This window comes from Taeniopygia guttata, chromosome 2 (genome assembly GCF_048771995.1).
Source record: "Taeniopygia guttata chromosome 2, bTaeGut7.mat, whole genome shotgun sequence".
NCBI classification, from domain to species: domain Eukaryota; kingdom Metazoa; phylum Chordata; class Aves; order Passeriformes; family Estrildidae; genus Taeniopygia; species Taeniopygia guttata.
The window spans coordinates 139,008,742-139,032,023 of record NC_133026.1 but is presented as its reverse complement, the minus strand read 5'-3'; the positions used below and the strand labels follow the sequence as shown (position 1 = coordinate 139,032,023).

Sequence of the window (23,282 nt, the reverse complement as noted above, 5' to 3'; positions counted from 1 at the left end):
CCTCCATCCTACAAAGCCGTGAAAAAACTTGTATTCTACTTCCATACCGCTGAAATTTGGGGCCACCCGTTAGTTTTAATTCACTTTATAGAAAAATCCTTGGGAATAAAACAGAAGTGGGTTTTCCTTATCTTTTCCCTGCCCTTGGTTTCCTACAGCTCCCCGCTACACCCCACTGCAGACGGCAGCTGCGGGGCTGGCACTGCCGCTCCGGCGGGACCCCGCAGCGCCAGACGCCGCCACAGCCTGGGCTCGGAGGGAGCCGCGGCTCCGCGCGGGGGTCCCACGCCGTGGGGCTCGCAGGGAGCCGTGTCCCCGCGGGTGTCCCACGCCGTGTCCCCGCGGCAGGGGCGGGACGCCCCGGTCCCACTCCGCCCGCGGGCGGTGCCGCCAGGTGCGCCCGCCCCGGCGCGGCCTCGGCGGGGCGGCCGCGGCTCCTGGCCCCACCCCGCCGCGCCCGGAGCTGCCGCCCCCCGGCTGAAGTCCGGAGCGGCCGCGCCGAGCCGAGCCGCGCCGGGGGTGCCGTCACTCGGCGCTTCCAGCATGCTCCTAAGATGGCGGTAGCGGCGGCGGGCGGCGGCGGGGGCGGCCGGGCGCAGCGCAGCGGCTGGCTGGAAGTTTTGGTGCGGGAGCGCTGGCACAAAGTGCTGGCCAACTTGGGCGGCGAGGCGCTGGTGCTGAGCGGCGAGGAGCGCCCCGACGGCGCGGCGCACAACGGGCTGGGCGGCGATGGGACGGCGTGCCGCGGGGCCGAGGGCGGCGGGGGGCCGGCGGCGGCGCGCACCGCCTTCACCGACCCCCCCGAGCAGGTGCCCGAGGCCATCTCCAACAAGAAGCGGTGCGTGAAGGTGCTGAAGCAGGAGATGGGCGGACTGGGCATCAGCATCAAGGGGGGCAAGGAGAACAAGATGCCCATCCTCATCAGCAAGATCTTCAAGGGGCTGGCGGCCGACCAGACCCAGGCTCTCTACGTGGGCGATGCCATCCTGGCCGTGAACGGCACCGACCTGCGGGATGCCACTCACGACGAGGCGGTGCAGGCGCTCAAACGGGCCGGCAAGGAGGTGCTGCTGGAAGGTAGGGGAGCGGGGCGGTCCGGCCGTGAGCACCGGGAGCGGGGGCCTGTGGGGCGAGGCGCCTCCGCTGCCCGAGAGGCGGCGGAGCCGAGCTGGGGGCGAGGGGATGACCCCGCGCATCTCCTGCTGCTCCTCCGGGCGTCTTTCAGCACGGAGAGTTCACGCCCTGTACGCGCCGGGACCCTCGACGGCGTGTGTCATGGACACAGCCCCTCGGCAAGGGACGAGCGGGATGCCGGGGAGCCGGGCTTGAACTTTACGCTCTCGTATCTGCCGGTGCAGTCCCCACAGCCCCGTCCGTGCGCGGTCGGTGGAGGCTCCACAGCCCCGTCTGGTCTCGGCGATGCACCCAATACACTCAATATCTGCTCCTGGGCTGAGGCTCCCGGTGGGAGCCTGACCGAGCCTCCTGCAGGGTGAGGGATCCTCTGGATCTGCCGTCAGGACGCTTTCTCATCTTTTCAGTACAAGAAAGGTGGGGAGAGTTGGGTACTTCGAGAGGAGAGGTTAAACAAGTAAAGGAACCCCTCCTTCCTACCCGGCATTAAGGGAATGGCTTGGGTGACTTTGCCCCAGTCATCTCGAAACGCTCGACACCACCTTCTCTCCGGTTCCTCCTTCCACCATCCTACTCCCGATCAGGGATGGGGGGTGGGGGCAAAGCGGTTTAAATGGAGCTGGCGGTGCCTCACGGACCCACTAGCCATCCCTGCAGAGGAGCGCCCTTTCCTTTCTCAAGGGTGACTGAAACAGTTTTATTAAAAGCAGCCTTAGAAATTGACCTCAGAGAAAAGAGCAGACGCTGGTGTGCGTGGAGAGAGGGTGTCCCCCCAGAACGGGACGGGTGTTGGGGGAGAGCGAGTAGAAAAGCAGAGGCGGGTTCCCTCAGACTACGCGTCCATGAGGAGAGAGGCGTGCACAAACGTTTAATCCCCGTCTTTTCACAAGGACTAATTTACTTGCTCCACCTGAGAGAATGAACAGCTTCAGAACTGCCCTTGGCGTGTGTATGATAAAGTGATTACATATTTGCCCACGAGTTCATTTAACCGGAGGTCAATGGCATTTGAGGCATGCTGCGGCGCTGCCTTCCCTGTGCCGTCGCTTTCCTGCGGGCACTCCCACCTCGCTGTACCTGTAGCCCTTTCGGTACCGCGTATTTTTTCTATTTACGGTACCGCGTATTTCTTTCTGTGTTTTTTTGGTGGTTATTTTGAGGAGCTAAGGAGATGCTACCGCTGGCTGGGAGGTGCAGCTGAGGATCAGCCGTGAGCAACCAACTATGGCATAAATTTGCAGAAAAAGTTTGAAAGGGAGAGACGGTGACAAATGTATTCCATAGTAGTGTGTTCTGAGAAACTCTTTTGTTGTCCCTGTGACAGTGAAACCTGGAGGAGTTAGTGCTCCGTGAGGATTTAAGAAGCTGAGGACAATTGTGTCTCCTCTCCCTCTGTGCCCTGCAATACCTGCAGGACCGAAGTGCATCTTGTCTTTGCTCACTGCAGCTGAATTGATTACAGCTATACCTCTGAAGTATTAATATGAACTTCTCTGAGTGCTCTGAAGTGGGGCTGTTGCATCTATATTTTGTCACTGGTTTGCTTGTGCAGTGTAAGGGCTTTCTGGGGTGCAGTCAGGTAGTGGCTGGGCTTTTGCTGTGACCTAATGAGTAATGTATATGATGCTTGCAAATCTCCCTGCCTCTGTGTGGCGAGCCTTAAAAACCCTGTTTTCTTCCAGGCTAGGAGTGAACATGAAGCCGTTCCAGTGGGGACTGTGAGCACCCTCCTTAACTCCTTTTGACATCACAGCTGTCTTGCATTTCTTTGCTCCGTGCTGAGGTGCCTCAGTAGTTGTTTCTGCAATTGAATTTGTAATTTGCAAAATGAGAGTATATTTCAGTAGTGATCTGTATGTAGAGTTAAAATACTCTGATGCTGCACTCCGTATTTTGTCCTGCCTTTCTCTTGCTATTTCAGCAGAGTAACCAAACCAAACCTTGGCTCCAGCATTGCCTGGGAGGGCTTCTCCCTTCAGTGGGGACCCACTTCACATGAATGGCGTGTGAAAACAGGCAGCTTAGAACAATTCTCTGTGATTTTATTGCCCACTTTGAAGCTCATTCTTCAGCAGCAGAGTCTAAAATGGTATTTTTATTACTAAAGGAAGGAAAATGCAGAAGTTCTTTTTACTCTTTAAAGTATGGAAGGGTAACACTTGATTTTCCTTTCCTTACGGACAATAGGATTTTGCCATTTCCTGACTTCTTAGAGAGTTATATATGACAAAAAGCAGGCTGTGATGGGGCAGGGCAACACCCTTGTGCAGCTCCTCTCTAGACTCTCTCCAATTCACAGAGCAAAGCCAGCATGTGTTTCCAGGGTCAAAATGTAAGATTTACATTTTGGGGAGACTCTGAGATTTGTTTGTGACTTTCAGCCCAGGAAAGTCAAATTTGCAAAGGCATGGCAAGGTGTAAAGCACAAGAAACACATTTAATGGTGCAGCAGGGCTCTGAGTATTGCCCAGTGCATTGTGCATTCCTGGAAAGGGTCTTACCGTGGAGTATTTCCTAGAGCTGATGGCAGGGAGGATGTGTCTCAATATCCAATATCAGAGTGCTGGAGCCTGCCTGTTATATAGTGTCCTGCCTAAAACTGCTTGCTCAGTGGAATGAGGCATTTACCAGCTCAGCACTAAACTGTAGTCTCTCCTGCATTCCTGTGCAGGGAGCAAGGGAGTGGAAAATCCCTCCCCAGGCCTCTGCACCCTGTGTGGGAGGCAGGGCTGGCACCCGGGTGGGTGGCAGGAGGAGGAAGGTCTGTGAAGAGAAGGAAATGCTTCATTTTAACACTTGCTCCTTTTCCTGCATTGATTGCTTTCTCTGAGCTGGTGGAAAGAGAGATTTGCTGAAGGGTCAGGGGTGGTGTAGCTGCAGCAGCTGTGCTGGTGTGAGGGGCACAGCTGTAAAGCCCAGTAGGAGAGGGTCCTACTCCAACAAATTTAATATCCAGGTTGGGTTGTTCTGTCTTCTCATTTTCCATCTCTGACACTTGTGTAATTCATCTGCTAAGATAAAGTTCCTTCTTATAGGTGTGGTCTGTATAGTTGGCTGGGATGCCTTAAATCCAGTAGATTAATAAATGGAAGGGATATAAGACAACAGGTGATACTGGCTTAAGAGGAGCTGTAAAGCAGAAGGTTCAAGAGGAGAGGGAGGTGATGAGGAGGAAGGGCTATGGGCCCTTAGAAATCATTTTGTCTCCTCATCTGCAGGGATGGACCACTTCTGCCTGCAGGGTTTAATTTCCTGTGAGCTTTTCATCACAGCCTGAGTGTGGGGAGCAAAGCAGGCAGAGGGAGCAGGGGTGGGGGTAGCCTGATGTTTGGCTTAGCAGCCCTGTGTGGCTTCCCAGGTGTTCAGAACAGCAGGATGGAGCTTCTCACCAGCATACAGGAGCAGAGAGGATTTCCCTACGTGAGAGACAAGGCAGCCTCCTTGGGCTATACATATTTGCAGGCGTGGAAGGAAGTTTAAATTATCCTGACAGATATTGTTTACACCTATGATTTCATTGAGGTTCTGTTAAATTTGGGCTTCTTAAATAAGCACTTCGGAAAATCAAGCTGTCCCTTTCATGCTGTGTGAAGCAGATTACATTCAAGTGACTCTCGGGACACCAGAGGTGTTTGTTTTTAACAAAGCATCCTGGATAAGAGCAGTCCCTTGGCATGCTCTGTAACCAAGTTGGTTGTGCTTTACTTGTATTCTCTATGTGTTCAGTGAAAAAAGAAAAACTTGAAGTAGCCTATGCTAATGTCAACCAGGATCCCCTGGCATGATGCTGTACTGGGATGTGAAGGAAAAAAAAATGCATTAGTGAATTTTGCTGTCTTTCTGCAGGGCATTTTCCCCTAACTTGTTTCGTGTGTGTGTGTGTGTGTGAGCTAATAGTGATGGTGGTGGAAGGTACGTACTGGGAAAAGGAGCATCTTCTTAGCATTATTAGAATTTGAGTGGTTTTGAATGATTCCCAGTTAACTCAATTGCAAGGTCCGTGAAGAAATGGTTTTGGCAGCCTCCCTGGGTTTGCATAAATTTCCCACAGAGAGGAATCCCCCTGCATTTTAGCATATGGACAGTAGCCTGTATCATCTTCTGTGGCATTCTTGGGACTAATACACAGCTTTGAAGCGAAGTAAGAATAAGCACGATACACTTTGTACAGTAGTAATGTGTATTATTTTCCAAACGGTATTTCTGTAAGAACTGTAAGGATTCTCCTTTTCCTACCCCTTTTTCATTTTCTCTGGATGAAGCAAAGCAATTGTATCTGTGTGAATTACATGTTGAAATAGTGTAAAATAGGTGTGGGCTTCTTGTTGGCTGTAGTTTTTGATCTTATCTATGTTTTTGTGTTTCTCTCAGTAAAGTAGTGACAACAGATTTTTGAGGGATAACAAAATAAAGTATTTATCCAAAAAGTGTGTCTCCTGCAAGTATAGAGGGAAATGAGGCACAGGACACTTAATAAGTGACATAACTAGTTACTACAGTCAGGTCAGGGCTGTAAATCTTGGTGATTGCAAATTGTATGCATAGTTATTCTTTATACTGGAAGTATATGTATGGACAAAACGATCTTTTTTTTTTTTTGGGCGGGAGGGGGGATATTTTTACCAGCAAATATGCAGTTAGGGAAATGCCATATATTTAGAAGCTGTACATTTCATGGCCCACATAGCTGCTCTTGGCACACATCAGTTTGAAAGTGAAATTGAAAGGGAAAGGAGCAGGTAATATTATTCTAAGAGTTCCAGGTCTGAACAGTTCCCGAGAATCTCAATTTTGATTGTTTCAGCTGCCTGCAGCTGATGGGGAAGGTTGAGTGGCAACACTTGATGTGTTTTTCATTGATTAGATTAGATTACAGGCTAATTTAGCAGTCCAGACAGCCTGTATCACCTTTCACAGATAAAAATCAGTACATCCTCTTTGCAGTAATTCTTGTGTGAGTCCTCTCTCGTGGTTACTCTAAAGAAAATAAGGCAGTTGTGGGCAACACATTTCTGGATTTATTTGGACCAAGTGGGTTGACCCTGTCAACCCACCCTGGGAATCATATACTAAGCCCTATAGAAACAATTTATTACCATCTCCTTAAGGGTGCTTAGAAGATTAAATATGTCAAGAGACCTGGGATTCAATTGTACATACAGATTAAACATGTTAATAAGTATCATTAGAAAAGAAAAAAGAATGTTTTGAAATCCCAGTAGTAATTTTTCCATGAAAATTAAATTTAAATCTTGGTATAACTCTTTAAAGAATCTTTAAACTATGAGAGTAAAATTGAAAGCTGAAGGCTTCTGCTATGGTTAACAAAACAATGTTTGTATCTTAATTTTGCTAGGGCAGGTGACTTTTCTCTGAAGGCCATTTCCACTCTCACAGGGCAGCATTTTTACAGAGGTGATGCCAGGGGTGCTGGCCTCTTCCCACCCCTGCTGCCCACTGGGTTTGGGTCAGAGATGCTCACTGCATGTCTGTCCTGAGGGAGTATCCAGAATTCAAACCAGTTTGGATTTGGGACAGCCCAGCTGAGGTGCTGATCCCAATAGATTGATGGTTTCAGGTGTAAACTAGGAATGAGTTTTAACTTTCTTTTATTGTCTTAATCTCACAGTTTCTATAATACATGGTGTGGAACTTGCCCTGCTAGTAGTGTATCTGTAAATTTGACTGTAAGTATCGCATCTGTTTGTGTTCATTCAGGGTTCATAAGTATTGGAGAGTTTGCTCTATTTGTAACCTGTGCCAGTAGTCAGTCTGCTTCCAGGCTTTAAAAACACATTATTTCCATTCCATTTTTCTAATTTAGATTTCTGATCATAGGATTATTTTGTACTTTATTCTGTAAGATTATGTTGCCATGGCTACTTGTTAGAATTGGTACAGCTACTTCAGTAGAAGGGAAATTGGAGGAAACAGTAGTTCAAGAGAGCAAATAGCATAAGTGAACAAAATGTGATGAGACCAAAGCTGTCCCAGTACAGCATGGAAGACTCTGGCTTTCCAAGTTTGAAACAGATCCTCAAGCATCTCAGAAAAGTAGTTGGTGAAGAAGGGATGGTAGCAGTATTTCTAGAATGTGCAGAAAATCCTGTAGCTACTTATCATATAGAATTTGTGAGTAGCCCAAAGAACACAGCTTTGCTGGCCTTGACATGATGGATGGATGTGAGCCAGGTTCTTCTTTTGGCTCCTTCAAGCCCCACATTGGTGTCACTACAGAGCTGTAGCTGGTGGGAAGCGGGCTTCACTTGGCTCAACTCTGTCACCTCTTCAAACCTTAAACTGTTGAGCAGAGAAAAATACTTCTGCCAGCATAAGGTGTGCCTGTGCTAAGGGGTTTTAGCAGGACATCTGTTCTTAGAGCAATCAGGGAGAGCACTGTACTATTATGGCAGATTGGGAAAGAGTTAAGACTTGGAATAGTAGGAATAAATTGACTTGTTTTGGCAGAGACACAAAGTTTGTTGTAAAGATGAGAAGGAACATCAGGGGAGTGGCAGCATTTGGTACATGCCTTGAGGAGTGTCACTGCAGGCAAGGAGGCAGTTTGAAGATGTTCAAGGTGAGGCTGGTTTGGGTTAGAGAAGTCTGTGAGAAACTACAAAGGATGTAGAAAGCATGGACTGCTGTTTGTCATTTGTGCTATGTGTTGGAAGGTGTGTTGTGAGCCTTCTTCATGCTCTTCTCATGTGTCAGCTGCTATTTTGCAGGACTAGGAAAGCTGCTCTCTGAGACCATAGCTCTGTGCTTTAAAAGAAGGTTAATAGCTCAGCCTTCTTTACCTGGCACTTCTGGGAGAGAGGATTAATTGAAATTATGACATCCACCATCTTGTAACACCTCAGAGTCCAGCAACACCGAGTAATAAACAGGGACACAAAAGTTTGCTTGTGGGGAAAGTTGGGAAAAGGCAGAATCGGTTTGTTCGTATCCAATTAGCAATCAAAACATAATTTTTCCCAGAACAGAAGTTAATACACGCGCTTAAAAAAGGTTTAATCAGCTGTGACTAGTTCATCAGATTGCTTCAACACTAGATATTGCTTTGCAGTTAGGGTTTATTCCTTAACATAAATTCAATTAAGGGACATAATTTCCACGTAACTCTTTGGCAGATACAGATTTCTGACTGCTGCTTCTGTACACTTCTGTTACAGTCTGGCTTTAATTTTGTCTGTCTAGAACTTGAACTACTGAACTGGTTAGAGCTTTGTTGCACATATGCTAAGGGCACAACAAAGTAGGTCACTGCCAAGGAGGCACATCTGTACTGTACTGTTGGGTAAAATGGAGTTTTTAATTGTAAGGAAATGAGCCAGAAAAGTAGATGTGGAAAAACTGTCTCTGATTAGAAATGATTAACGTACAGCACATTCCTTCTAAAAATGATACACAGGTTTTTGCTGAACTGTTGGAAGTTTTGCTTGTTGGCACAGCTCTAGAAGTCAGCAGAATTAAAGCTGTGGCTGTTTATTCTTCTCTGCTCTGGGATATTTCCTTCTGGAGATGACATATATTTGAGCAGTGAAGCAGCTTCAAGGCAGCATGCAGGTGAGTAATGTGTGTGTGTGCATCTACATGAACAGCTTCTGTTCACTTTAAAGGCTGAAAATTGGTAAATTCCTGGTATGGTGCAAATACCTGAGAAACAGAATTTTTTTTTTTCAAGTATCACAAAACTAGAAATATGTCATAACATAAAGATAAAATGTAAAAAGCTGGTATGAGAATATAAATTCTTTTCTGGCAAAGGAGACACAACTTACCTGATTTGCATCAAGAGGTAACATGACCTCTTGGGAATATTTATCAGCCTCATGTGCCCCTTCAGGGAAATGGGACCATTAGTTAAACTTTATGTTCCATTTGCCATAGGTATGTACAGTTGGTGCAGTACCTATTTTGGCTTTTAACATTATTGAGAAGTTATGAGAGAGCATTAAAAAGCTACACCATGGAAATAACAAATCTCCACTTTAAAGAATAGCTATTTTCAGGGTGCTTTACTATACTGACATGTGTTTAAACTGCCATTGGTTCTGATTCTGCAAGGGGAGAAAGAGACAGCTGTGTGAAGATGCAGGAGAGGTTTAGAGTTATCCAGCATGTATCCTATGAGGCTGCTTTAAGCTAATAGTTTTAACTCAGTGAAAGTTTAATCTGTTTATCCTGGGCTTTGGGCTTTAGTCCCCGTTAAACAGCCTGGAAAGACAAAGCTAGCAGAGGGACTAGAAGGATTGTTGTGGCAGATGTGATTTCCCTTATAGCAGGCAGCTTCCCTTTGGTCTTACTCTTCCCAGGTAGAAGCCAGAAGGATCCTTCTCTTGCTGGTGTGAAGCCAAAGGAGATATTTAAGTATTGGATGCTCAGGAGTGTTTTCCAGGAATAAGGTGGGCAGGGTTTGCCTTCAGTACTTGTGGTTTGGTTTCTTTGTGACTTTATTTTTTTTTTTATTTGTTTTTTCTGATTTGGGTTTTTTGTTTGTATGGGGTTTTTGTGTTTCTGTTTTATTTGGTTGGGGCTATTTTGTGGAGGATGCTGTGAACAGAAAAAAAGGTCTCCAAATTACACTTGTTTTCCAAAGAACATATTATTCTTGGTAACTCCCTGTCCCTTTTAACCTACTTGTCCTGTCTCATTCAGTGATCGCCTTTCCTGGTGCCCAGTCTCCTCCTCCATCAGTGACAGGTGTCTGGGATGAAGAAGTGTCTGCAGAGACCCAGCAGGATTCCTACCACACAAATATATACTTGGGCAGAGAGACACAGACCATAAGATGTATGTTTACATCACACATACTTCTGTAATGAGCAGTCCCATCAACAGGTATTCCTTGTTTGGAGCTTGACCTTCATGCGTGCTCAGGGCCAGCGTGGCAGCTTTAGGCTGCTGGGGCTTTGCCAGCTCTGGAGAAGCTGAGCTGATGCCTGTTACCCCTTGGGTCTCTCTGCTTTTAGGATGTCGTGGTGGGCTGTTCTAGCTCAACACTGCAGTGGTTGTGGAGTCTCCCTTACTGGAGATATTCAGGAACAGTCAGGATGTAACCCTGTGCAATGTGCTCTAGGTGTACCCTGCTTGAGGAAGGTTGGACCAGATACCCCACCTGTGGTCCCTTCCAGTCTTAACTGTTCTGTGATTCTTACTCTGTATCTCAGCTCTGGGAAGAATTTTCCAGAGCTAAGGATGTGGCTGTTTGTGAGCTCTGTCATATTAGAGTCAGGAAGATGTGCTTATGCAAGAGAAGGGAAGCAAGCTTCAAGCTGGGATGACTTGGATGATGACAACAGAGGCTCTTCATTAAGAGCTCCAGGTGTTATTACTGTGTTTTGCCCAAATTAAACTTTTCTAGATTTTATAAGTTTAGGTAAATCAAACTTCCAGTCAAACAGTTAACATAGCCCAAATTTTTCAAGTTCTGAGCACAATGGTGAGGAGTGACACAAACAATGGTTAAACCTGATGAAAGACATAAAGGTTCTGCAGATGTCTCAGCTAATAAGCTTGAAGCACTTGCTTGAAGCTCTGTTGCTTTCATGGCTTTTGTTACCCTTTTCTTTGCAGGAATACTGGTTGTGTTGCATGCTGATGCTCTTGGGATGTTTGTAAGACAGAGTTCTCATCTAGCTCTGGGGGCAAAATCTCTATTCCTGCCTTGAAAGAGGTAAAAAACCTCATGGTAACTTCAGTCTTCTTTATGTTTATGAAATGCTGGACAAGTGTCAGGCCAAAAACAGCCATAAAAGCAAATAACATTTCAATATGGGAAGAATGCAAATGAAAGCAACTAGTTTTAAGAAGCTCCCTGTTCAGTGAATGGCTGTCTGTATAAATAAGCCAGACCTAGGTGATGTGTGAGAGCAGGTCATAAAGAAAGCATTGAAGTAACAAACCAGTGGAATTTCCACTTAACACATTAAAATCAACCCTGAAAGTCTCCATTAAGGAGAGTCATAAATTGAAGTTCTAAGAGATGGCATATAGAATATCCCTGAAACTAGAAATGATCATCAGTTTTATGTTTCCCTTTCACTCTATTATATCTATTTTAATAAACATGTGGGATAGATTATCAAAAGAGCAGCAGTTTTTTTATAAAGTCTTGAGGAAATAAATAGTGATTATGAGCATATTATAAATTACGCCCATTAAAAAGAAGCTGAAATTGATTCTGGGCTTTGCCTGTGTTTGGACTGCAGTGCTAGAATCATTCTGTGTTGATCTTGTTTTATATATGTATTGAACCTTTCTGCTAGGCATACCATGAAATGTTAGTATTTAATGCTTGAGTTTTCATTCAAGCACTGCCAGAGCTTTTTGTCTACATGCATAAATAGTATTAAAACCTTAGAGAGGTTTCAGAGTTCTCTCTCTTTACAAAAGACAGGGGAAAAAATACCTTTGGTTTTTGAGGGAGGAAAGGAAGGGCTAACTTGAAAACATGCAGGTTTCTGTGGGAATTTTTATGATGTTTCAATTTTGGATAGCAGTTTATATCTAAAAGTTAATCAATTTTCTTTGAAAAGGCTGTTTTGAACTTGCATTTAAAACCTTTTATAAGTAGAAATTTCTGTGTAGAAGGGCATAGAATTACCCAATGTACCATCTCCTCAGAGAAAATCTTTGCAGTCACATTACATTTATCACAAGAAATTCTCATAGCCAAAAAGTTTTGACCAACTCAGTGTAGTACTTTGTTTCCTTTTTGTTAAAATACAGTTAGTTTCAATAAGTGAAAGTATTTATTCAGTTCTTGGAAAATTTAGATATGCTGTTCTCCTTAATCACTTTGTTTTGTTACTTTTCTATCAATATGCACACTGTTTGAAGTGGATAAGGATGTATATTTGATATGAGCCAAGACAAATATACTTCCAGTAGAGCAGTCACAAGTGATACATTATATGAATTCCCGTAAGACACTTACATTTGATCTTTTCAGTTAGTCATACTTTTGGGGGAATGCTTCCTTGTTTCTCTGAAACTCACAGTGGAAACCTTGAATACAGGAAGAGACTTCTCAGGTCTCTAAAACTCACATAAAATAGCTCTTTTAGGTGTAATTTTAATATCTTCTCAATGCAGCTGTAAATTAAGTTGGTCTCACTACCTTTTTAGCTTTTGCTGTATTAAAGACTTCATGTAGAACTCTGTATGTGAAGAAATCAAGTTCATGAAACCATAAAGGCTGGGAAATTATTTGTGTGGGGGAATATGCAATATATTATTTAGTTTCTTTTTTTTTTCTTCTTTTTGCTTTCTTTCTCTTCACTATTGCACTGGCTGATGTTGGTTTAGGAATGCCTTGAAGCATAGCTGTTAAACCCCAGAGCTGACCTGGCCCTGGTGTGGGTGCAGCTATAAATGTCTGTCAGCAGTATCACACAGGCAGGGCCTGCAGGTGGGCACACACAGCTTGCATGCATGTTGTACATGCATTTGCTCATATCCAAGACAGAATTTGTTTGTTCTCAGGGCAATGTAGATTAAGTTAATTGTTCTTTGAAAACAGAAAAAAATAGAGTCTTGATTATACTTGCACTGAAGGAATCTTGGGGTTGATTCATTTGCTGAAATGCTTTACAGGAGGCTGCACCTGCAATTGGGGTTTTTTCTCAAGGTCTGTGTTCCCCACCCAGACCCTGATGTCCCTGTCCAGTTGTCTGTGGCCAAGCCTCTGGTGGTGAGACAGTGATGGCCAGGCTGGTGGGGACATCTGCCCTCTGCTAGAGAGTGCCAGGAAGGGGAGTCAACATGGAGCAGGAGGTGGGAGGGTAAAACCCACCTTGTCTTCAAGCTGGCATGAATTTTCCCATTAATTTCCATGGAGTTAGGATATTTTTTAGCAAGCAATAGTGACATAAATCACTGATGGGGGAAAAAAGGATGCTGATACCGCTTTATCTTTTCCCCAGTACCTTCTGTATTAATTCCCCTTTAAAATAGCATGGACAGCTCTTTGGTCCTGACTGGGTGACTCCCCTGGCTGGCTTTCTGCTCTGAGCTGTCCATGGAGTTACCCTGGTGCTTTACTGTGCCCAGCAAACCTGGCTCCAGGCTCTGCCTCCCCAACCCTGTCAGGCTCCTCCTCCCTTTCCGCTCCTTCAAATACTGATGAGCAAAATCTTTGTAAAATACATATGACAGCAGCTCAGTCTCCAAGTTCAGTCATTTTTTGCAAATAATAATTGATTAAACAGTTGTTGTTTCTTTATTTACAGTTCTGTGCTGATTACCGAGGTTGAATAGCTCTGCATAGTCACATATGTGCTTAAATTTTGGGTACTTGTATCAAATTAGAAAGTATCAAAATGTTTCTTCTACAAACCTCCCTGCTTTACCCTTAATTCCAGGGTGACAGATACTGTTCAACAGCTTTTCAAAGGATATTTCAGGTCTTGTTCAGAGCTGAGCCCTGACCTCTTCAAGAGCAGAAACACACTAAAAATAATGTTTCACTGGAGCAGAAAGTGGTCACTGTTTGTGGAGACAACAAAACTATAGTTTCAGATGGAGTCTGGTTTATGAAGTAATTTTTTTCTCCAAAAAGCTGCACCCAGCAGAGATTTGACCCCTTTCTATTTGAACAGGATGTTTGTAAGTGCCCTCATGCCATCTCTATAGAGCTATCCATGCCTAGATGATTTTCCAGGAGAAATTTGAGTTTGTAATTGTCTTGGTGCCACTGCAGTATATAGTGCCAGACTGTGGCAGTCATCAGAGGTGTTCTGGGTTTGCAGAGTACACGAAGCCCAAAGTCTCTGCGTGGCTTGCCCCTAACCCAACAACACAATGCCCCCTCCCCACTGGGTTTTCTGGATATCACTTGCCTTCTTTTTGACTTCTGACTGCATCTCTTAGGATGCAAGGCAACACCAGAAAAAAAAATTATATTTATTGGCCTGATTATGCAGGACAACCTGCCGTTGTAGCTGAACAAGTAATTGCATAATCAAACCCTTGGCTTGCTGACTTTTTCCAGGCTGCTGCTTTGTGTGTCTGAACGCTGGCAGAGCCCTGCTGGGATGAGCAGTGCTTCCAGGAAGGCTCCATCAGTTGCTGATGGCTACCTGGCTAACAGCCAGACCTGATGGCTTTCCGTGTCTCTAAAGAGGTGCAAATTTGTGACCACAGTTGAAGAGTGATTGAAGAGTGACAGAATTGGTATCATCACAAGAAAGTTGAAGCTGCAAGTCTGAATTTTGTGCCTGAAGTCTCAGGGGAGTTTGGGTTAGCTCAGCAGCCCTGAGATCTCCAGGCCTGGAATAAAACACAGTTACCTTGTGGGTTTTTTTCTTTTAAATATAGGCAACATTAGAAAATATGGAGATTTGAAGCTAAGCTGTAATGTTAAACCTGTAATCATAGTTTTGGAGGGTGCTGCAAAGAACTCTCTTACAGTATTACATGAAGAATGCCCAGTTAAAATATAGTAACTGATTCTGCAAAGTCAAGTGAGACACAGGTCTGCAATAATAATGCCATGTATTTTGAATGTTATTTCCTTTATAAATGATAGAATAACAAAAAGTAGATCTGATTCAACGGCACTTCAGCTGCAATGTCCCTGGCATTGACTCCTCTGAGGATCAGTTCTGTGGAAGGACCCCAGTGGTACAGCTTGAGCCCTCTGAAAAGCCCTGCTGAAGGATATCTGTGTGTGAGCCACAGTGGCCAAGGAGGCTGGAGAACAGAGGGCCTATCAGTCTTGCTTGCTCTGGGGATGGGAGTGGTTTCCAGAGTCAAAGAATTGTTTAGGTTAGAAAAGACTCTGATTGAGTTCAACTGTTAGCCCAGTGATGCCAAATTCACCACTAAACCATCCCAATATTTCACATCCACACGTCTTTGAATATATTCAGGGATGGTGACTTCACCGCTTGCCTGGGCAGCCTGTTTCAGTGCTTGATAACCCCCTTTCTGTGAAGAAAATTTCCATCCTATCCAATCTAAACTTCTCCTCGTGCAACCTCAAGCATCTCTTCTTGTCCTGTTACTTGGGATAAAAGATTGGCCCCCATCTTGCTACAAACTCCTTTTAAGGAGTTGTAGAGAAAAATAAGATTTCCCTTGAACCTCCTTTACTCCAGGCTAAGTCCCCCCCAGCTCCCTCAGTCACTCATCATAAGACTCCTGCTCCAGACCTGTGGAATTGTGTTATTATATGTTCTATTATGTATAAGGTCATTCCATGTATCCCCCCGCACTCTGTAAGTGACCTCCCGGGTTCTCCCATTTCCCCCCGCGGTCTGCCTTCCCGAGGAAGTGCCGAGTCATTTTGTTTACGTCTCTCAGACCATCTGTCAGCCACACGGCGGGGTCGAGAGACGACCGGGCACCCTTCCATCTGTCCACCTCCCATTGGACCCCTGCACCCCACTATCCCCAGTCCCCCTGTGGCGTTATCTCATTGGCCGCCCCGGGTTTCCCCTATCGAGTATTTATAGAATGGGTTTGGGGACGCCCCGGTGCTTTTTCTCCCGCCTGGCCCCGACTGCCGCTGCTGCCCGGCCCGCCGCCTCCTCTCCCGCCGGATCCCTGCGTGCCGCCGCGGCTCGCTCTCTCGCCCGGCCCCTGACTGCCTCAGCCGAACCGCCGCCGCTGCCGCGGTCGCCGCGGCTCCTGCACGTGCCGGCAGCAGCGCCGCGGCTCCACACGCCGCCTCTCTTGGATCGCGGCCAGCGCCGGAGCGCGCCGCCCCGCCCCTGAATCGGCCAGGCGGCACAGACAAACTCGAACTCAGCACGCAGCAGCTTCTCGGTTTTTTCCTCCCCAACCAAGCCATAATAAACCGAGATATCGCCCGCGGGGGAAAAAGTCTCTCTCCTTTTGTTCGCCTCGGGACTTGCCTAGCTCCCAGACCCACGCAGCACCGGCCGACACCCGCGAGGGTTCGCCGGAAAACACGGAAGTTGCCAGCGCTCCCCCCCCCCCCACAGAGCTAGCCGGGACGAAAAGGGGGACAAAAGAGAGCGCTAAGGCAGTTGTGGCGCCCCACGTTGGGCGCCACAACTGCCTTAGCGCTCTCTCTTGTCCCCCTTTTCGTCCCAGCTAGCTCTGTGGGGGGGGGGATACATGGAATGACCTTATACATAATAGAACATATAATAACACAATTCCACACAGACCCTTTCCCAGCTCCTTTGCCTTTCTCTGGACATGCTTCTGTCCCAGAACCAGCTTCCACCATGGCCCTGTTTAGTACAGTAGGTGAGCTTAGTATAGTAGGTAGTGAGAGGGATGGAGCCTGGGGGGCACTGTCAGCCCCCCTCAGACCAGCTTTCCTTCCAGCTGCCTTGTGCTGTGGCTGGATCCATGGTTTCTATGCACAGATACTTCCTGAAAGTAAGGGGGGCCCTACAAATAAAAATACTCCACTCTGTAGCTGAAGCAGGGTGGGCAGGCAGCAAGGCCAGGCAGAATGCCCCGACCTGTTCTGCAGTGTGTGTATGTAGGCTGAGGTTTAGTGTGTATGGGTTCCTCTGTCCATGTCCTGATCCTGTGACTACATAGATGAGGATAACCTTTGCATATATAATGTCTTTCATGCTGATTTCATTAAGGCTAAGTTTGGGTAAGGCTATGCAAGAAGAGCCATGACTTTGTTTTCTTTCTCCTGTGGGCACGTGAGTGCTGATTGTACTATATAAAGCTGCTTGCTGTTGAGCCTGTCACCGTTCAAGGTGAGGAGAAAAAGTGCTCATGTTTTTATTATCATTCCTCCCTAAGCTGCACCAAAACAAACAAATGGTAGTGATTGCCAAGGAGAGAAGCAGCATTTACAGATCATGGCTTTTTCTGCTAGGAAACACATAGCAGTGTTTAGCTTCTTTTTAAAGAGTGGCAATGTTGAATATACAAATTAAAATCCAATTTACACAGTTGAGATTTCCGTGAGCACTTCACACAAGTATTCTCGAAGTGCAATGTTTGAAATAATGACATTTGCTAGGAACAGTCTTTGGGGAAATGGGACAAGCCTTGTGTTTTTACCCTTCCCCCTTTGACACCAGCCTGTGTCAGCCAGTGCTGCAGCCAGCTCTGAACAGATCAGCCTTTGTGTCCCCAGCACAAGCATCCCTCTTCTTTCTGAGGGAACGGGCAAAATGGGTTCTGACCAGCACAACCAGCTGTCTGCAGCTTGTTGGGCAGCAGAAGAGAGACAAGTGGCTCCTCTGTGTCCCTGTGAAAATGCTGCTACAGAGTGAACTGTCGAGCAGGCAGTGAAACAGCTTCAGTCTTTAGAAGCCAAAGTTTAATACCGGCTCTGAGGCACTTCAGCTGCATCACAAGACTCCCCACTTGCTCTGCACAAGTTTTCTGCTCTGGTTGGAGGCTTGGAGCTGCTTCACTGCCCTAGTGCTCTGAGTGGTGAAGAGGTGCATTAGTGCTCAGCAAAGCCGCTGCTGGTTTTTTCTTTCCTTGGCAACTTAAATCTACAAGTGTTTAGTGGGAATGCCTCTTAAGGGAACAATTTAAAACTTACAAGAGCAGTAACAACGCCTACCATTGTTACTTCAGAAGGTGTGCCCTTGTGAAATTTTGGAGATCTGGAATAATGTAAAAAGTCTAATTCTGCTCTTTTCATTTATATGATGCCTTACACTGATACTATTCAAGTGCTTGGTATTTTTACTATACTTAAGTAAACTCAGACTTGAGTTACTTCCAGTGGCCCAAGACTTATTCACCATTCTTCCTGAGTTTGGTGTAGCTTGCAGCACATTTTGCCATCAGCAGCAGAGAGGTGGGATGTCTGGGATTGTAGTTCCAGCTTTGCCAGTGTCATTTGCATGGCTCCTTTGACTTTATCTCAATAATGCATCAGAGGAAGAGTAGGAAGAGGAAGGTGCTTAATAGCCATGTCTATCCAGAGCACTGCTCAAATGCTGCACAGGTTGGGATCCGTGCTGGCTGTCCTTGCCACTCAACCTGGCACTGACTGCTGAGGTTGATGGGGCTGAACCTCTGTAGCCAAGTGTGGAGTGCTCCCATCACCAGGGCAAATGCTTTTCACACTCTACCTGTCATGTGGGGAGTGTGGTCTGATTTCTGTGCACACTTGTTGTGCTCCAGTTCCTTCTAACACAGTTAATGATGTGAAGCCAGGCCTGGGTGTGGGCAGCCATGAAGCTGGATCCTACAGAAAATGTGTACATCACCTCCAAATGCCTGTCTCTTTATTTGCAGCAATGGTGATGGACTGTGAGAGGTGGGCCCAAGGATTTGGCTCCCAGGGTAGGCAATATTATTAATGTCCAGTAACACTAATTAAAGACTGAGTGCTGAAAAAGCTTTCTGCTGGAGCCAAAGTCCATTCTTTGTTCCTCTAGCTCCCGTGTGCTAATCCTTCTGTGCTTCTCTGTGGTGCTGGGCTGGGCTTCAGCAAATAAAGCCAAGTGAAACCTGTCTTTTTAGGCCTGGTGTGGCATGTTTGCTTTTGGGTCGTGGTTTATATTGTTCATGATGTAGAGGTAACAACAGATCTTGATGCCTTGGTGTGTAGGGTCCTGCCATGGTCTTCCCTCTGGGGCAGAGGATCACTGAGCCAGCACAGTATGAAGCTGCATAGTGGCTGGGATGCTGTCCTCATGCCCTGATGTTTTTATATCCTGTGGGGCAGAAGGGAAAATGCCCCACCGATACTGTCCCTGTACCACAGCTGGCCAAGAAGTCTGTCTGCTGGGTAGCTTCTGTCCTTGTTGGGCAGCCAGACTGCAGCCCAGGCTTCTGGTAGACTTTAATTTGAAGGGTAATGTCTGGAATACAGCCTTCACTCTTAAAGGAATGTTAAGTAGTTGCTTTAGGCTTTTGGTTGAAAGGATAAATCATTCTCTATTTTTCCTCTTTTTTATTATCCCTTTTATTTATAAAGTGTTTTATAAATAAATTGTTTGTATCTCTGGGTGTTGCCTTTATACTGCCATTTTTTACTCATTGTGTTCAGACCTTTAGAGAGGGTTCTTCTTACTGTAGACATTTAGGCTATGCTGGGCATCTCTTCCCTCAGGATCAGCAGCAGAGAGAAACAGACTGAGTGATTTTTGGGAGGTGCCACTCCCCTTCCTCACTTACTATGGGGATACTAGCTTGGTGTCCAGTTATATATCTTATGTAATTAAAGCTATGTGACATATATTCCCTCCCTTGTAGTGTTTTTAGAGTTTTTCCTTTACAACCCAAGGACAGTTCTGTATGTCTCCATTCTCATTCAGTTTCATGGTTCTCCCGAACTGGAATTTTGTGTCAGGCAGGATACAGTACAGAGAGCAGAAAGTGCTATATATTTGTTACAATAATAATAAAAAAAACCCCCATGTATACTGTTTGAGAATATTAGCATGTAATAGTGTTGTGTGTTGGCCTTGGCAAGAGACTTGCATGAGCAAAGCCCATCCCTGTGCTGCACTGCATCTCTTTGAGATTGCAGTGAATTGTGTGATGCCATGCCAGAAACAGATTATTTAAATTTACGTGGGTTAAATGCCTGCTTCAGAAAAGATGTCATCTCAAATGCTCCCTTTGTCCATGATGGAGCTTACAGAGGAGACTGGAAAGCAGTTGTGTCTGCAGACAAGGCAGAAGTGCTGAGGCTGGAGGAAGAATCCAGCAAGATGGTTTTGTCACTGAAACCAATGCGTTGTGAAACTGCAGCTGAGCTGATCAGAACTTTCCTGCCATCCTCCTGGCCTTGGCAGCTCATTCCTGCTCCTGCATCTGAGCTCTGCCAGCTGCTTCCCTGTGGCCACGCTGTGTGTTGTGTGTTCCAGGTCCCCAGGTCGGCTCTCTGGGTGGCAGCAAGGCCATGAGCTCGAGTCATTGGAGGTCCCTTTTGTGGGACAGCTCATATTTAAGATCCATGTAAAGCCATTGTGAAACTGAACCCATCATGCTGAGGCTTGTCTTGTTACTGTCAAATGCAGTGGATGAAATCTGGCCCTGCTGAAACCAACTTCAAACACTCATTGATGGAGCAGGGCCAGGATCTCAGTGTTGCAAGTTGTGCCACAGTTGAGAAAAAAGCCACCTTTTCTCTTTTTTTTTTTTTTTTTAAGCACTAGGCTTGTGAGTGATCATCTTGAATTTTCAGTGTTAATTGCATCACCTGCAAGTTAAAGTGTGCTTCTCACCTGCTTTGCATATCCCAGCTTTTATATAACCTTGTGCTGCTGTTTAAAGGATGGATATAAATCTTTTATACAGAACGTCTCCTGGTATGTGTGGGGGAGTGGGAAATTCTGCAGAAGTTAAAAGTACCTGTGCTGGACAAAGGCTGATTGATTTGGCAGCAAGAGCAATAAACTTACAGCTGAAGTGAGGAGCAAGATCTAGAAAATTAGACACTCCCCAGGACCTTCAGTGGGCAAGAAGAGAGAGAACTGAGCCTTGTGCCAAGGAGCAAAGCACAGATTCAACTGAGCCTCTGGAGCTGGGCATGTTTGTCTTGATTTGTATCAACACAGGGAGCGAGACTGAAGTGCAGCAGCTTTGTTTGTATGCACCTTGCTTACAGAAAAAATACATCTTATTCATGAGTGGGTTTCTGTGCCAGCAGTGCCCTAGTTCCATCTTCTTGCTAGTTGTACATAGACACGTCTGAAAAACTTCAAGTTCACTGTGTTCCTGGGCATGCTAAATTTGGTCCACATTTTGCAGCTGGCCACACTTTAAGTGTGGGAATCCTGTGATTTTTTTTTTTTTTTTTTAGTGTTTTCATGGATCTCGGTTCTGGATGACTTGTCCTGTGCTATACCCAGCCGAGCTGTATTTACTGTGCCTGGAGGCCATTTAAATACATTGACTTTTCTACCCATTTCATAGCTGTTTGAGTTGGTTTTTGAGGTCTGCAGCCTTTCCAAATGCTCTAGTTTATGTAAGTTGTTTTTTTAGAATACTGTTTCCTTCTGTATTGAGTCCGTGTTGTATTAGTAACAAATTTGATTTTTAAAACTTGTTGCTGTTCACTTCTGTTGTTTCTGCCTTCTTGTTTCTGAGTTTTGGTGACTCCAGCCTGAATGTTCTGGTTCTTTGCCCCTTCACCAGTAGTTTATTCCACTGCATGCTCTTCATACTAAATTAATCTGGCAATGCTATCCAGAATACCAGGTGTTTGAATATTTAAAGACTTTCTTTCTTGAAAAAATATTTTTAAAAACAAAAAAAATCAGGAAACACCACCAGATTTATAAGAAGCTTATTTTTAGTAGCTGAATTAGAAAATTGTGAAGGTTCCAAAGATCTGAAAAAAAAAAAAACAACCCACAAAAAAAAAAAAAAACCCAAAACAAAACAACAACAACAACAGAAGCAACAAACCAAACCAAAAAAAAAAAAAAAAAAGAAGAAGAAAAAATGGGATTAGTAGGTTTGGAAAGCTCTGAAATGATCTCGAGAACTTGACTCATTTCTTGCAAAAGATGGTGACCCTTAGGTTTGGTTGCAAGACTGACTGCCTCATGCCTGCAGGATGGCTTTGCATTTCCTATTCAGACAACATCCTATTTATTTCTTATTTCTTATTTCTTTCTTTCTGTTAAAACTTATTTCTTAGCACGCGGCTTCTTTCCAGGTCCTTGGCATGGCCCTTCAAGAAGATTGAGTGCTGCAATGTGGAAATACAATTTTGCATGATCCAAAAACTTTAGTGTATTGATCTGGCGTGAGTTAATGCATGTATGAGAACTTGGGGTGTTGGTTGCATTGAACTTAAAACTTCTGAAATGGTTGTCACTGGAGCACTGATCTCCCTCCACCCCCAGCTGTGAACCATGCTCTTTGCATGGTTCAGGCTTTTATCTGAGTTTCTAGGGGCCTGGCTCAGAGACTTAAACCAGCAATAGTCTGGGGCTGCAGACCTGAACTGTCCCTTGTGTGGTGCTTTTGCAATCAGGCAGTGACTTGGTTCATACAGCTGATCATGAGTGCTTGTGTTGTTTCATCAACAGGGTGAAACAATTCCCTACCTGAATATCTTTTCTGATTCCTTCACTGTCTTTGGCCTTGCTATAGTTTTTCACCCAGGGTATTGTCTTCAGCCCAGCAGGGAGAGTGGCAAACAGCAGTTCGTGGATAGGACCAAGAATTTGGCATGGCACTTCTTGAACCTGCTGGAGAAATCACTATGGCATGCTGACTGGTTTCAGTTTTCAGGAGAGCATGTTTTTTGAGCAGTTACTAAATGCAGTGCTTTAAAGAAGGCAGCATCCTTCTTTACATCCTTATTGTTCTTATTTGGTGGGTTTTTTTATTTCCCCTTAACTGATATGTTTTAGCCTAATATCAGTTTATCTGAAAGTTTCAAATTTTGTGAAAGTATGAGAATAAGAACCATTGTGTCTGAAACAGTGATTATCTCCTTTTTGGAGGGTTATTTGAATTAATCAACATGACTAAAAAACAGTAGAATGCAGAGGCCATGGAAACCCCTTGCTGTGAATAGGCCAGATGACATTTCTCCAAACTCACAGTTTGGGCATACAGACTGCAATACTTCATGTGTCCCTCTCTTCACACTGTTATATATTGTTTTTTGAGAAATATGCACAAAAGCTTACCCCTTGGAAGAGGACTGAACTACATCAGCCTTTTACTGAGGTTTGTGTCAGACAGTGAAGGCCAGAGATCAACATGCCTGCATGAGTTCCTGGGTTCAAATTACCTTTCAGATGTCCCTAAACAGTGTTAGATCCAGTGCCCACAAAGAAGTGCACAGTGGAGGCAGTCAGAAAACCTTCAGGGACTTTTGGCTGTAGAGCAGATGAATAGTGGCACTGTGTCAGTTTATCTCAACAATTGATATGGTACAATCACCTGGTTTTCCCCTCATTTCCTTGTCTTCTCATCCTCTCCTGGGTCACTGCTGTGAGCTGCCAGTGTCCCTTTTGTTCAGAGCTGCTGTGGGGTGGTGGCAGTGACACATGGCACAGGGTGAAGGTAGAGGACCAGACTATATAGCTCTGCTTGACCCACCCACAATGTTTTTCTTTCCTTTTCTGTTCTTCTGTATATGAACATCAAATCTTACACACTCCATTTCTGCATGTAGTTGTTCTTGCTCTTTCAAGCTCTTTTACATGGCTCTGCAAGTTATTTTTTCTAGACCTCACCAGGTCTCTATCTCTCATCTCTCCTTC

General features: G+C 45.3%; 1 protein-coding gene across 1 annotated transcript in view; it reads left to right on the top strand.

The window, feature by feature from the left end:
• The first annotated feature begins 441 nt into the window (after window positions 1-441).
• SNTB1 (syntrophin beta 1) overlaps window positions 442-23,282 on the top strand; it is a 111,601-nt gene continuing 88,760 nt past the window's right edge. The window contains exon 1 of the mRNA XM_030266624.4: window positions 442-1,077. Within this exon, the coding sequence (XP_030122484.1) occupies window positions 555-1,077 (523 nt within the window). The 5' untranslated portion in view covers window positions 442-554. The remainder of the gene's footprint in view (window positions 1,078-23,282) is intronic.